Source organism: Scyliorhinus torazame, chromosome 4, assembly GCF_047496885.1.
Source record: "Scyliorhinus torazame isolate Kashiwa2021f chromosome 4, sScyTor2.1, whole genome shotgun sequence".
NCBI lineage: Eukaryota > Metazoa > Chordata > Chondrichthyes > Carcharhiniformes > Scyliorhinidae > Scyliorhinus > Scyliorhinus torazame.
Genome location: NC_092710.1, coordinates 113,629,931 through 113,645,571, shown reverse-complemented (window position 1 = coordinate 113,645,571; position 15,641 = coordinate 113,629,931). Strand labels below are relative to the sequence as shown.

The following is a 15,641-nucleotide window of genomic DNA, read 5'->3' as shown; positions in this document are numbered from 1 at the left end:
ACCAAGTTACGCTAAGGAAAGGATGGGTGGGACAGGTGTTCCACTCAGGACTGGACGCAAAGAACAGAGGGGTGGCCATTTTGGTGGGGAAACGGGTAGCATTTGAAGCAAAGAACATCGTAGCAGATAGTGGAGGTAGATATGTAATGGTGAGTGGTAGGCTGGAGGAAATGGAGGTTGTGTTGGTTAATGTATATGTCCCAAATTGGGACGATGCGGGGTTCATGAGACGGATGCTGGGGCGTATTCCGGACCTGGAGGCAGGAAATTTGATTTTAGGAGGGGACTTCAATACGGTGCTGGACCCGGGGCTAGATAGATCCAGCTCAAGGACTGGAAGAAGGCCGGCAGCGGCCAAGGTACTCAAAGGGTTTATGGACCAAATGGGGGGAGTGGATCCATGGCGATTTCTTAGACCCAGGGCTAGGGAGTATTCCTTCTTTTCCCACGTCCATAGAGTGTACTCCCGGATAGATTTTTTTGTTTTAGGAAGGTCGTTGATCTCTAGGGTAGAAGAAGCTGAATACTCAGCCATAGCGGTTTCGGATCATGCCCCACATTGGGTGGACCTGGAAGTAGGAGAGGACAGGGAGCAGAGAACACTCTGGCGATTAGATGTGGGACTGATGGCGGATGAGGGAGTGTGTGCAAGACTGAGGGGGTGTATCGAGAGATACCTGGAGGTCAATGACGACGGCGAGGTCCCTGTGGGAGTGGTCTGGGAAGCACTAAAAGCGGTGGTCAGAGGAGAGCTGATTTCTATTGGGGCCCACAAAAGGAAAACAGAGGCCAAGGAAAGGGATAGATTACTGCGGGAGATTTTAAGGGTGGACAGGGAATTTGCAGAGACCCCGGAGGAGGAGCTGTACAGGGAGAGGAGACGACTCCAGACCGAGTTTGACCTTCTGACCACCAGAAAGGCGGAGGTACTGTGGAGGAAGGCACAGGGGAGGAGGTATGAATATGGGGAAAAGGCTAGTCGCCTGTTGGCGCACCAACTGCGAAAGAGGGCAGCAGCGAGGGAGATAGGAGGAATTAGGGATGAAAGGGGAGACACCGTGCGAAGGGCAGGAAAGATAAATGAGGTGTTTAAGACCTTTTATGAAGAACTGTATAGGTCTCAGCCCCCAGAGGGAGGGGAGGGGATGCGGCAGTTCCTGGACCAGTTGAGGTTCCCGAAAGTGGAGGAGCAGGCGGTGGCAGGCCTGAGGACGCCGATTGAGGTGGACGAGGTTATTAAGGGACTGGGAAGCATGCAAGCAGGGAAGACCCCGGGGCCAGACTGGTTCCCGGTGGAATTCTACAGAAAATATGTGGACTTGTTGGCCCCGCTGTTGGCGAGGACGTTCAATGAGGCCAGGGAAGGGGGGACACTACCCCCGACAATGTCGGAGGCGACGATATCGCTAATTTTGAAGAGGGACAAAGATCCGATGCAGTGTGGGTCCTATAGACCTATTTCACTATTGAACGTGGACGCCAAACTGCTAGCAAAGGTGCTGGCATCGAGGACAGAGGACTGTGTCCCAGGGGTGGTGCACGAAGACCAGACAGGGTTCGTAAAAGGGAGACAATTGAATGTTAACGTGCGACAGCTATTAGGGGTGATAATGATGCCCTCAGTGGAGGGGGAGGGAGAGATAGTGGCGGCAATGGACGCAGAGAAGGCATTTGATAGGGTGGAGTGGGAGTATTTATGGGAAGTGTTAAGGAGGTTTGGGAACGGATTTATTCGCTGGGTTAGACGACTTTATGGGGCACCGACGGCAAGCGTAGTTACAGGTCGACATAGATTGGAGTATTTCCGATTATATAGGGGAACAAGACAGGAATGCCCGCGGTCTCCATTGTTGTTTGCGCTGGCAATTGAACCTCTGGCCATGGCGCTGAGAGACTCCAGGAAATGGAGAGGGGTGACTAGAGGGGGAGAAGAACACAGAGTTTCGTTATACACGGATGACCTATTGCTATACGTGTCGGACCCAGCGGGGGGGATGATAGAGGTTATGCGAATCTTGAGGAGGTTCGGGGAATTTTCGGGGTATAGGTTAAACATGGGGAAGAGTGAATTATATGTGATACATCCAGGGGACCAGAGTAGAGAGATAGAAGGCTTACCGCTAAGGAAAGTGGAAAGAAACTTCCGATACTTGGGGATTCAGATCGCTAGGAGCTGGGGGACCTTGCACAGACTTAATCTGACACGGCTGGTAGAACAAATGGAGGAGGACTTTAAGAGGTGGGACATGCAGCCTTTATCGCTGGCGGGCAGGGTGCAAGCAATTAAGATGATGGTCCTCCCGAGGTTCTTATTTGTATTTCAATGTCTCCCTATTTTAATCACCAGGACCTTTTTTAATAAAATAGATAGGAGCATTACGAGCTTTGTGTGGGCAGGGAAAGTTCCGAGAGTAAGGAGGGGGTTCCTTCAGTGCAGTAGGGACAGAGGAGGACTGGCACTACAGAACTTGGGAGATCATTATTGGGCCGCCAATGTGGCAATGATACGTAGATGGACGATGGAGGGTGAGGGAGCGGCGTGGAAAAGGCTGGAGAGAAGGTCCTGTAAAGGGACGAGTTTAGAGGCGCTGGTGACGGCGCCGCTACCGTTCTCACCGAAAAAGTACACCACGAACCCGGTGGTGGCGGCAACACTGAACATATGGGGACAGTGGAGGCGACAGAGAGGGGTGCGGGGAGCCCTGGTGGGGTCCCCTATCAGGAACAACCATAGGTTCGCCCCAGGAAGAATGGATGATTTCAAAGCTGGTACCAGTTGGGAATTAGGAAGGTGGGAGATTTATTCATAGATGGGACTTTTGCGAGCTTGGGAGCACTGGAGGGAAAGTATAAGTTACCCCGGGGGAATTTCTTGAGATATATGCAGGTGAGGGAATTTCCGCGGCTCCCGACACAGGGGATACAGGACAGGGTGCTTTCAGGGGTGTGGGTCGGAGAGGGCAAGGTGTCAGAGATTTATAGTGAGATGAGGGAAGAGGGGGAGGAGTCGGTGGGCGAACTAAAAGGAAAGTGGGAAGAAGAACTAGGGAAGGAGATAGAGGAGGGTATGTGGGCTGATGCCCTAAGCAGGGTAAATTCCTCTTCCTCATGCGCCAGGCTTAGCCTGATTCAATTTAAGGTGCTACATAGAGCACACATAACGGGGGCAAGATTGAGCAGGTTCTTCGGAGTGGAGGACAAGTGTGGGAGGTGCGGGGGAAGCCCGGCGAACCACACATATGTTTTGGTCGTATCCGGCACTGGAAGGGTATTGGAGGGGAGTGACGGGAGTGATCTCGAAGGTGGTGAAGGTCCGGGTCAAGCCAGGCTGGGGGTTAGCTATATTTGGAGCAGCGGATGAGCCGGGAGTGCAGGAGGCGAAAGAGGCCGATGTCGTGGCCTTTGCATCCCTAGTAGCCCGGCGTAGGATTTTACTCATGTGGAAGGAAGGGAAACCCCCCGGACTGGAGGCCTGGATAAACGATATGGCGGGGTTCATAAAACGAGAGCAGATGAAGTTTGCGCTGAGAGGATCGGCTTAAGGGTTCACCAGACGGTGGCAACCGTTCCTCGACTACCTAGCGGAACGTTAGAGGGAAGATAGATGGCCAGCAGCAGCAACCCAGGGGGAGGGGGGGGTAAATTGTTTGGGTTTTTGGAGGGGGAGAGGGGGGGGGGGGGGGGAGTATTACTTTGTGTTATTTGGTTAGTTTATCATGTTACCTTTTTTTTTGATTTGTAAGGGAAAAAATTGTGTTTGAAAACTTTAATAAAAGCTATTTTAAAAAAATAAAATTTTACTAATTAAAAATTGTACTTTTCACTTTCTCTTCACTCTCCATGAGCAATACTGCAGGATTATCAACTTTCAGTAAGCTTGCTTCACAGTTCAAATTAAGACAATATCTGACATTGCAATACTGCTGCTTCGTTTCAGGTACAAAGAATTTCCTGGGCAGGTACGGAACAGATTGCAGAAGCTACAGAAATCTAATGAAAGGACGGCATGGTGGCGCAGTGATAATGATAATCTTTTATTGTCACAAATATGAAGTTACTGTGAAAAGTCCCTAGTCGCCTCATTCCGGCGCCTGTTCGGGTAAGCCGGTACGGGAATTCAACTCACGCTGTTGGCTTTGTTCTGCATTACAAACCAGCTGTCTAGTCCACTGAGCTAAACCAGCCCTTAGCACTGCTGCCTACAGCGCTGAGGCTGCGGGTTCAATCCCGGCCCCAGGTCACTGTCTGGAGTCTGCACATTCTCCCAGTGTCTGCGTGGGTTTCACCCCCACAACACAGAGGTGCAGGTTAGGTGGAATGACCACGCTAAATTGCCCCTTAATAATAAAAAAAAAATAAGAAAGCTAATGAAAGATGTTCTGTGGTTATTTAAAAAAAAAGTTAAATTCAGAGTACCCAATTCATTTTTTCTAATTAAGGGGCAATTTAGTGTGACCAATCCACCTACCCTGCACATCTTTGGGTTGTGGGGGGCGAAACCCACACAAACACGGGGAGAATGTGCAAACTCCACACAGACAGTGACCCAGAGCCGGGATCGAACCTGGGACCTCGGCGCCGTGAGGCAGCAGTGCTAACCACTGCGCCACCGTGCTGCCCTTCTGTTGGTCATCTCAGTCATGCTATCAACTGCCTCGTTAGAAAAATGGAGTGGCGACACTCGGGGCGTGTTAGGGAGGTAGTAGGGAGCAAAACGCACCCTGCTGCCACAAAGTGTTGTGCCACAAAGTGCTGAAGCCAGTTTTACAGTGAAGGCAGCTAGAATGGACCCAAAACCTAGGGTAGCTAAGATACTCTGAACACCACTCAATAGTGCAAGACACCAGAACTTGTATTTCCACTCCAATCTTCCCCAAGCCACAATTTAAGCTGCATGTACAAAAACAAACAATGGAAAGATTTTCAGGACAAAGCAGCTCGCTTGATTGTTCCTCCTTCCACAAACATTCAAACCCTCCACCACCGATGAACAGTGGCAGCTGTGTGTACAGTCTACAGGATGCACTTCAGGAATTCACCAAGATTCTTTAGTCAGCACCTTGAAGGACAAGAGCAGCAAATACCTGGGAACCCCACCACCTGGAGGTTCCCCTCCAAGTCACTCACCATCCTGACTTGGAAATATACCACCATTCCATCACTGTCGCTGGGGCAAAATCCTGGAATGCCCTCCCTAACAGCACAGTGGGTGTACCTACACCTCAAGGACTGCAGCGGTTCAAGAAGGCAACTCACCACCACCTGCTGAAAGGCAACTAGGGATGGGCAATAAATGCTGGTCTAGCCAGTGACACCCACATCCTGTAAATGAATAAAAAAGGAGATTGAGGGGGCACATGATTCAGATGTATAAAATTATGAGGAGCACAGATAGAGTAGACAGGAACAAACTTTTCCCCTTGGTGGAGGGGTCAATGCTCAGGGGGCATAGATTTAAGAGGGGCAGGAGGTTTAGAGGGGGTGTGAGGAGATATTTTTTTTGTCCACAGGGTGGTGGGAGTTTGGAACGTGCTGAAAGGGTGGTGGAGGCAGAGACCATCTTAACATTTAAGCAGTATTACGAAGGGCAGTACTGTGGCACAGTAACTAGCACTGCTACCTCACCGTGCCGAGGACCCGTTCCATCACAGCCCCGGTTCACTGTTCGTGTGAAGTTTGCACATTCTCCCCATGTAATAATAATAATAAAAAATTGCTTATTGTCACAAGTAGGCTTCAATGCAGTTACTGTGAAAAGCCCCTAGTCGCCATATTCCGGCGCCTGTACGGGAGGCTGGTACGGGAATTGAACCTGCGCTGCTGCCTTGTTCTGCATTAAGAGCCAGCTGTTTAGCCCACTGTGCTAAACCAGCCCCTCTGCATGGATCTCACCCTCACAAACCAAAGATGGGCAGGGTAGGTGGATTGGTCACGCTTAATTAGAGACATAGAACATACAATAAAGAAGGAGGCCATTCGGCCCATCGAGTCTGCACCGACCCACTTAAGGCCGTCCTTTCACCCCATTCCCGTAACCCAATATCCCTTCCTAACCTTGGACAATTTAGCCCAATCCACCTAACCTGCACGTCTTTGGACTGTGGGGGGAAACCGGAGCACCTGGAGGAAACCCACGCACACACTGGGAGAACGTGCAGACTCCGCACAGTCAGTGACCCAGCGGGGAATCGAACCTGGGACCCTGGTGCTGTGAACCCACAGTATTAACCACTGTGCTATTGTGCTGCCCACTAAATTAGCCCTTAATTAGAAAAAAAGATTTTGGCATTTTAAATTTTTTTTTAAATTAAAAAGTAGTATTGATGTATGCACTTGTGATCCCAGAGCATACATGGCTATGGGCCAAGTGCTGGAAAATGGGGTTAGAATGGCAAGGTGGCTGTTTTTGCCCACGTAGACATGCTGGGCCAAAGGGCCTTTTCTGTTTTATATGACTAACTCGATCACACTTTGCTTAACAAAAGATGGGTTGATACTGAAGGGTCTCAGCTGAATAGAGCCAAACTTCCCTTTTATGCCCCCACCTCTGGCCTCTTCTGAACTGGAGTACTAAGTTACTGGAGTGCCAAGTTACCGTAGAACAATAAGAGTACAAAAGGAAGGATGCTTAACCCTTATATATCACTGATTAGCCTCCAGTTGGATTATTGTATCCAATTCTGAGCACTGCATTCAAGAAGGGCACAGAAGAGATTCACCAAGATGGTACTGGGAATAAGGGACTTCCAGTTAGCTGTAGAAACTTGAAAACCTTCTCTGCTCAGAGATATCCCAGTTGAAATAGAGATGCTCACAATTGATACAATAGATAGAGAGAAACTTTGCATTGGCAGAAAGACCACTAACTACAGTGTTTTGATTAACAGCCGTTATACAAAGAACACAGAAAGGCCCTTTGGCACCCCCCCCCACCCACACCCCCCCCCCACCCCCCCCACCCACACCCCCCCCCCCCACCCACCCACACACACACGATCAGTTAGATAGGACACGACCGATGGACATTCACGATACACACAAGAGGTGACACGACCAGAGGAGGGCATTACACCAACCCATATATAAAGGACACCACACATATGATCTGCCTCTTTCCAGTGGAGACAGTCAGTGAGTACAGACAGGGTTGATTCAATATCACTCCCACCACGTGGATTGCAGCAACTGGTTAGTCAGTCTGGGTAGCTATAGTAGGATTAGCAGTAGTGTCGAACCCGAGTAATAGAAGTGTAAATAGTTTAATAAACGTGTTGAAGTTGTCTCCACGTATGAACCTTCCTTTGTCAAGTGCACCACAAGGAAGCCGCTTATGTTACACCTAGAACATAACAAATCAGTATTTTTTTCTTCTTCTGGGTAGTGGAAGCAGGGACAACATTCACCAGTTTTTCCATCTATTATTTCTTTTTTGAAAAGCACCCAATTCATTTTTTATAATTAAGGGGCAATTTTTAGCGTGGCCAATCCACCTACCCTGCACATCTTTGGGTTGTGGAGGCGAAACCCACACAAACAATGGGAGAATGTGTAAACTCCACACGGACAGTGACCCAGAGCCAGGATTGAACCTGGGACCTCAGCGCCGTGAGGCAGCAGTGCTAACCACCATTGCAATCTATTATTTCTAATAGCCATCAAACTATTTTGCAAAACAAACCAACATTTTGAATGTCTTTATGATGAATAAAATGCAAGAACTCTTACCTTTAATTTCTCTTCTGGGACATTCAACCAGTGGTTAAAGGCTTGTGAAAGCTTAGTTCGCACTTGCTTTCCTAATTCAAAGTAAAAAGATGCACTTGTTGTAACTTTATGGTAACAGGTATCTATCAGGTTTTATCCAGAGATTAGCTCCGAACCCAAATGAACACTATACGAGTCCATTATTAATCTGGTTAATAATTTTACCTCTTGTGCAGTACTATTATTAATTAGAACCAACAAGTACATTTCAGCAGCATCTGCTTAACTAACAGAAAATATTGCAAACATATGCAACAACAGTTTTAAAGGAAGTCATCATTATTAATGCCCAGCACCCCAGAGAAAGCGGCGGCGAGCTACCTTTTTGAACTGCTGCAGTCCGTGTGAAGTTATTACTGCAGGGCTGTTAGGTAGGCAATTACACAATTTTGACCCTACGACAATGAAGTAATGGTTGGCACACGTCCAAGTCAGGATGGTGTATAACTTAGGAGCTGCTAATTTTCACATGCACTTGTTATTCTAGGTGGTGGAGGCTGTAATTTGGGAGCGGTTGCCATACATCATACAGTCATCGGACACTATGGTTTTCAGCTCACTACACCACGCGGATCCTCCACCTCTTGAACCTTCACTCGACTTTTGCCAGGTGTTGTAGCCCGCGATATTTCACTTTGGAGGAGAAAGCAACTCCTCCCACTTATTTTGCACTTTTTACAAGCAAGGTGCCCATGAGCCGGCTAGAAAGGGTCAAAACCGAAGCCTCGAACCAGGAACTATCTTGTGTGCGATCGATAGTTCATAGCCGTCACCGGAAGGCAATCGTCATCTGTATATTTTGGCGGCATGCCGCATATACCCATGACCAGATCAGAGTCCTCATGCTGACTACTAGGGAGCCACCATAATTTTTATGTCCAGTCCAGCAATTATCTGCCTTCTATACTCCAGCCAACTTCTTATCCATGCTGCCACATTCCCACATTCCATGTATAGTCTGGGCCTTCATATTATGAACAAGTTTCCTAAGTGTCTCTTTGTCAAAACTTTCCCAAACCCAAACTACAACATTCACTGTATTTCAATTAATACACTGCTATTTTCTCAAATAATTGGCTTTCCTTCATCACCTGTATCTTTCTAAGTGAGGATTTAAAAAAAATAAGTTTAGAGCACCCAATTATTCCAATTTTTTTCTCTTCCCCAATTAAGGGGCAATTTAGCATGGTCAATCCACCTACCCTGCACATCTTTGGGTTGTGGGGGTAAAACCCATGCAAACACGTGGTGAATGTGCAAACAGACAGTGACCCAGGGCCGGGATTTGAACCCGGATCCTTGGCGACGTAGGCAGCAGTGCTAACCACTATGCCACCATGCCACCCTATTTCTAAGTGAGGATTACTGTTGTTTCTTATTGTGGTCTTGATAAAAACTTCCTTGAAAAACTTCCTTAACATCAATAGGTGAAAATGTTTAAAATCTAAAATAAAAACAGAAAAAGCCGAGAACACCGTGCTGTTCAGGCAGCATTTTTGGAGAGAATAGCCGAGTTGAGACTCCAGCCCTTCTTTGAATCAGAGAGGTATAAAGAGTAGTCGTGTCTGGCTGGTGTTAGAATAGCTCCTCTGTCAAGGACTTGCCTATTTGCTCCATCGATTTACTTGGTAACTATAGACCAGTGAGCCTTACTTCTGTTGTGGGCAAAATCTTGGAAAGATTTATAAGAAATAGGATGTATAATTATCTGGAAAAGAATAATTTGATTAGAGATAGTCAACACGGTTTTGTGAAGGGTAGGTCGTGCCTCACAAACCTTAATTGAGTTCTTTGAGGAGGTGACCAAACAGGTGGATGAAGGTAAAGCAGTTGATGTGGTGTATATGGATTTCAGTAAAGTGTTTGATAAGGTTCCCCACGGTAGGCTATTGCAGAAAATACGGAGGCATGGGATTCAGGGTGATTTAGCAGTTTGGATCAGAAATTGGCTAGCTGGAAGAAGACAAAGGGTGGTGGTTGATGGGAAGTGTTCAGACTGGAGTCCAGTTACTAGTGGTGTACCACAAGGATCTGTTTTGGGGCCACTGCGGTTTGTCATCTTTATAAATGACCTGGAGGAGGGTGTAGAAGGATGGGTGAGTAAATTTGCAGATGACACTAAAGTCGGTGGAGTTGTGGACAGTGCGGACGGATGTTACAAGTTACAGAGGGACATAGATAAGCTGCAGCGCTGGGCTGAGTGTTGGCAAATGGAGTTTAATGCAGAAAAGTGTGAGGTGATTCATTTTGGAAGGAATAACAGGAAGACAGAGTACTGGGCTAATGGTAAGATGCTTGGCAGTGTGGATGAGCAGAGAGATCTTGGTGTCCATGTACATAGATCCCTGAAAGTTGCCACCCAGGTTGAGAGGGTTGTTAAGGCGTACGGTGTGTTAGCTTTTATTGGTAGAGGGATTGAGTTTCGGAGCCATGAGGGCATGTTGCAGCTGTACAAAACTCTGGGTGCGGCCGCATTTGGAGTATTCCGTGCAATTCTGGGGGCTTTTCACAGTAACTTCATTGAAGCCTACTTGTGACAATAAGCGATTTTCATTTCATTTCATTATAGGAAGGATGTGGAAGCATTGGAAAGGGTGCAGAGGAGATTTACCAGAATGTTGCCTGGTATGGAGGGAAGATCTTATGAGGAAAGGCTGAGGGACTTGAGGCTGTTATCATTAGAGAGAAGAAGGTTAAGAGGTGACTTAATTGAGGCATACAAGATGATCAGAGGATTGGATAGGGTGGACAGCGAGAGCCTTCTTCCTCGGATGGTGATGTCTAGCACGAGGGGACATAGCTTTAAATTGAGGGGAGATAGATGTAAGACAGATGTCAGAGGTAGGTCCTTTACTCAGAGAGTAGTAAGAGCATGGAATGCCCTGCCTGCAACAGTAGTGGACTCACCAACACTAAGGGCATTCAAATGGTCATTGGATAGACATATGGATGATAAGGGAATAGTGTAGATGGGCTTTAGAGTGGTTTCACAGGTCGGCGCAACATCGAGGGCCGAAGGACCTGTACTGCGCTGTAATGTTCTATGTTCTATGATGGGATTTGAGCCTGGAGCCAGAGCATTACCCTAGGTTTGTGGATTCCAGTTCAGGATCTATGCCACTAGACCACAGGGGGAAACCTATGTACATGATGGCGAAGGCGGTTCAAGTTAATTAATAGATTGTCAATTAAGCAGACATTACTCGAGTGGTCAGGTTTCCTTTCCTACAGTGACATCAGTGAACCAGTTGGGTTTTACAACAATCTGACAGCTGCATGGTTAATTTTACTGACACTAGCTTTCCAGATTTCATAGCATCCAGCATAGGAAGTAGGCTTCAAGTCTGCGCTGAATCTGGACAGATTTCTTTTGTAAAACTTTGATTTAGTTCAAATGTTGAAATTGTGGTTGGACTTGAACTCCTGTTCGCTGAATTATTACCAGGCCAGCAACTAGCACAACACCATATCCATTTTCTGGAATAAGCTACAAGAATCAGGCTTCGGACAAACTCCAGCTGCTTCGATATAGCCTTAAAAAAAGTGTATTTAAGGAATCTCGGCAGAGAGGAATTACCACTTTAGGGGTCATTTGCAGGTACCACAGTGAATGCCAATGGGCAGCCCTGGATCAGGAACAATTGTGATATTACCTTTAACGCAAAAGTTTAATCCTGGAAATAATTACAGCACAAAGGCTTTCAAATCATTTCTTCTCCCACAAAACAGCATCAAGTCCATTCACAAAGGCAAAATTACAACAAAGTCCATTCCCCAGTCCACCACTTTACCATTTAGTCACAGAATGGTTACAGCACTGACGTGCTCTTTGGTGTCCGTACCAATTCTCCAAATGAGCAATTCATCTAGTGACATTTTCCCCCACTTTCGCACAATCCTGTAATCTTCCCTTTCAGATAATATTCAAATTTCCAATTCCCTCTTAACTGAACCTCCACCACACTTTCGTCAGGCAGCACATACTAGATGTTAACCACTTGCCCCATGAAATAGTTTTTCCTCATGTCTCCATTTGCCAGTTATCCCGGTCTGTGCACCCTCATTCTTTATCCTTCGAGTAGGAACAGTTCACCCCATTTTCTCTGTCCAGACCACTCGTGATTTTCAATACCTCTACCAGATCTGGTCTTAACATTCCTTCCTCCAAGAGAAAACAGTCCCAACTTCTCCAATCTACCTACATAACTGAAGTTCCTCATCCCTGGAACCAATCTCATGGATCTTATCTGTACTCGAATGCCTTCACAACTTTCCTGAAGTGTGGAGGCCAAAACTGGTGCAACACTCCAGTCGAAGACGAAAACGGGGAAATAAATTCTAGTGGAAACAAAACCAGTTTTGCCTTTGATTGAGTGTGGGCTGTAATTACCAGACACCAGTTTCAATAAACAGGGCGGTAAGATCCGGTTTAAGGCACCAAACAATATTCTGCATTCACGTGCATTCAAAGAACACTGTACACGGAGAAACATAATTCTTCTAAATTCCTCATGCAGAGCTGTAGTGACCAAAGATGTTTCCAACTCATTTTCCAGACTTCTCTCTGACTGAATCGCAGCTGAACCCAGATCTTCAGAAGTTATTCTAAAAATAATCTTGTTTATTTAAAAATCTCTGCCCTCTGCCTTCCCTCCCAAGACCCCTGTTCGAACAAGTAACAACAGTGCATCTTCCTAGACACGTTCCCCATTACTTACACAACCACACACCATTTTCACACACCAATTGAAAGATTGTATTTAGTGCTGCATTTCAGGCAAAAACAGCTACATTCACTCACTGGATCAAATTTTGTTTACTGCACCAAATGCATAAAACTACCAGAAGTACTTGTAAAATAGTAGCTGTTTCAAGTGTCTCCTGCATAAGAGAAATCGTAAGTAAATGTCGTACATGTCTTCAATAGGTGTTGTACTCTACTGAGGTAGTACCTCATTATACTGGCTATTCCACAGACCAGGCAAATCACAATCACATATTAACAGCAGGGACTGAACCATACCTTTCTCATACTGACACTTCAACTAAACTGCAGGCAGAACTTATTGAACAGTCAGAGAACACCCTCTGAATTCAGTGCGGGCGAGGCCAGGCAGCGGTGGGTTCCAGCCCCAAGTTTAAAAATTTCAATGATGAGGACAGGTTGCATCAGCAAGGCTTGCTTTTCCTCAAATAGAAAATTTAGGGGTGATCGAATTGAGGCATTTAAAATGATTAAAGAATTTGATATGGGAAACAATTGCAACTGGTGGGGAGAAACTGGAACAAGAGGGCATAAGCTTAAATTAGGGACAGGCCATTCAGGGTTTGATGTCAGGAAGCATTTCTTCACATTAGAGACACCGGAAATCTGGAACATGCACCCTCACAAAAAGCACGGTGGCGCAGTGGATTAGCCCTGTTGCCTCACGGTGCCGAGGTCCCAGGTTCGATCCTGGCTCCGGGTCAAAACTAAATTAATCAGTGTTTTGTTAGACAAGGGCATCGAGGACGACAGAACCAAGGTGGGTAAATGGAGCAAAGGTACAGTTCATTCATGATCTAATGAATTTGTGGAACAGATTCATGGGGCTGAATGGTCTCCTCATGGCCCTGTGCTATTAAAGTGCCAGGGAGTGAACAATCAAGATGTGCCAAGGTCCCAGTGAAATAATACATGGCAGCACAGTTAAGATGATCAAGAGCTCTTGTTGCAGGCAGCAGCACATAGCTCCCCTTAATATATAAAAAAACACACCCGAGCACCTCAAATCCACCTCCCGTTCCTCAAGGCCTTCAATATGTTGTTGCCTCTCAAATCCACCTTTCCCCAAACTCCACGCTTGAATCCCACCAATCAGGTTTCCAACCCTGCCACTGCAGTGAAATGGCTCACCAAGGTCAGTCACATTGAATGTCATTTGTGACGAGGTCAATTATTCCAGCTTGTGCTTCAGCCTTTGAAACAGTTGATTGTACCATACTCTAACACTTCCACTGTCCAGCTGGTTGGGGCTGCACTCATTTAGTTCCATTCCTATCTATCCAGTCACAGCCAGACAACCACTCGTGACAGCTTCCCTGGTCATTCCAACAACGTTCCCTCCAGAGTCCCTCAAAGATTCCATCCTTAACCTGCTTCAACATCTCACCGACATCATGTCATCAGTGACATCACCCAAAACACATTATTAAGTCCTACAATTACAGAGATGATACTCAGCTCAGCTCACCACCATTCTCAATCTCTGCCCTGCCTCCAATCCGAGAGACTGCTCATCTAACATCTAGTACGGGACAAGCAGAGATTTCCTCCCACTCTAAAAATAATGAATTCATGGGACTCCAGCATCTCTGGCAAGGCCAGAATTTATTGCCCATGGGCGTGGTGAGCCGCCCTCTTGGAAAATTGCAATCCATGTGATATGGATATGCCCATAATGCTTCTCTTGGAGCGAATACCAGGATTTTAACCCAGTGAAGGAATAATGATATATTTCCTAGTATTGGTGTAGGACTTGGGAGGGGAACCTGCAGGTGATGGTGTTCACATGCTTCTGCTGCAACCTTGTCCTTCTAGATGGTAAGAGTTCGCAGGCCTGGATGGTGATTTTGAAGGAGCCTTGGTGAGCTGCTGTAGTGCATCTTTTATTTTATTTTTTCAAATTTAGAGTACCAATTCATTTTTTCCAATTAAGGGGCAATTTAGTGTGGCCAATCTACCTAGCCTGCACATTTTGGGTTGCGGGGGCGAAACCCACACAAACACGGGGAGAATGTGCAAACTCCACACGGACAGTGACCCGGAGCCAGGATCGAACCTGGGACCTCGGCGCCGTGAGTCAGCAGGGCTAACCCACTGCGCCACCGTGCTGTCCTGTAGTGCATCTTTTAGATGGTACATGAACTGCTGCAGACTGTTGCTCGCCCAGGCTAAATAGTAGCAACTTTGGCACAAGTTCTCAGAGGTTAGACAGAATGACTTTGCAAGATAGATGGGCCAGATGAGTCTTGACCCATTTCTGGTGCCTTGGTCAATACCAGTGATCCGTCTGGTTTCATTTTCTTTCAGGCACTTTTCTTCTGTTTGATACATTAGAACAGATTGTTCAGCAATTTCAAAGGGCAGCGACAATGCCAAGAGTCTAGAGTCACACACAGGCCAGGTCAGGCAAGGACAGCAGACTTCCTTCCCTAAAGGGTGGACCAGATGGGTTTTCACAACAATCCAGTAACTTTAGGGCCACCATTACCAATAAGATAGTAGACATGAGGGAACACCACCTGCAAGTTCCCCTCCAAGCCACACACCACCCCAACTTGAAACTATGTTGTCATTTCTTTATGGTTATTGGGCCAAAATCCTGGATCTAAGATTACATGGCTAACAGGAAACATAGTTGGTGGGTCTTTTTCAGGTTGGCAGGATGTGACGAGTGGTGTGCCACAGACATCAATGCTGGAGCCTCAACTTTTTCCAATTTACATAAATGACTTGGATAAAGGGACTGGAAGGTTCGATTACTAAATTTGCTGACTGTATAATTGTTAAATTTGCTGAAGACACAAAGGTAGGTAGGAAAGTAAGTTGTGAAGAGGCTGCAAAGGGACATGGATAGGTTAAGTGAGTGGGCAAAAATCTGGCAAATGGAGAATAATGTGGGCGAATGTGAAATTGCACATTTTGGCAGCAAGATAGAAAAGCTCATTATCTAATTGGTGAGAGATAAGAGCGCTGTCTGAAGTGCAGAGGGATCTGGGCGTCGTCGTGCACGAATCACAAACGGCTAGTATGCACATAAAACAAGTAACTAGGAAAACTAACAGAATGTTATTGCTTATTGCAAGGGATTACAAAAGTAGGGAGGTTATGCTTC

The 15,641-nt window shown here is 46.5% G+C and overlaps 1 protein-coding gene across 5 annotated transcripts in view; it reads right to left on the bottom strand.

The window, feature by feature from the left end:
- The window catches only part of ggps1 (geranylgeranyl diphosphate synthase 1), a 110,548-nt gene that overhangs the window by 20,500 nt on the left and 74,407 nt on the right, over positions 1-15,641 (bottom strand). For 3 of the 5 annotated variants that reach the window (XM_072498505.1, XM_072498506.1, XM_072498507.1), the window contains one exon: positions 7,726-7,796. The exons of the other annotated variants lie outside the window; for them this stretch is intronic. In XM_072498505.1, the coding sequence (XP_072354606.1) occupies positions 7,726-7,796 (71 nt within the window). The remainder of the gene's footprint in view (positions 1-7,725; positions 7,797-15,641) is intronic. 5 annotated transcript variants of the gene reach the window in all.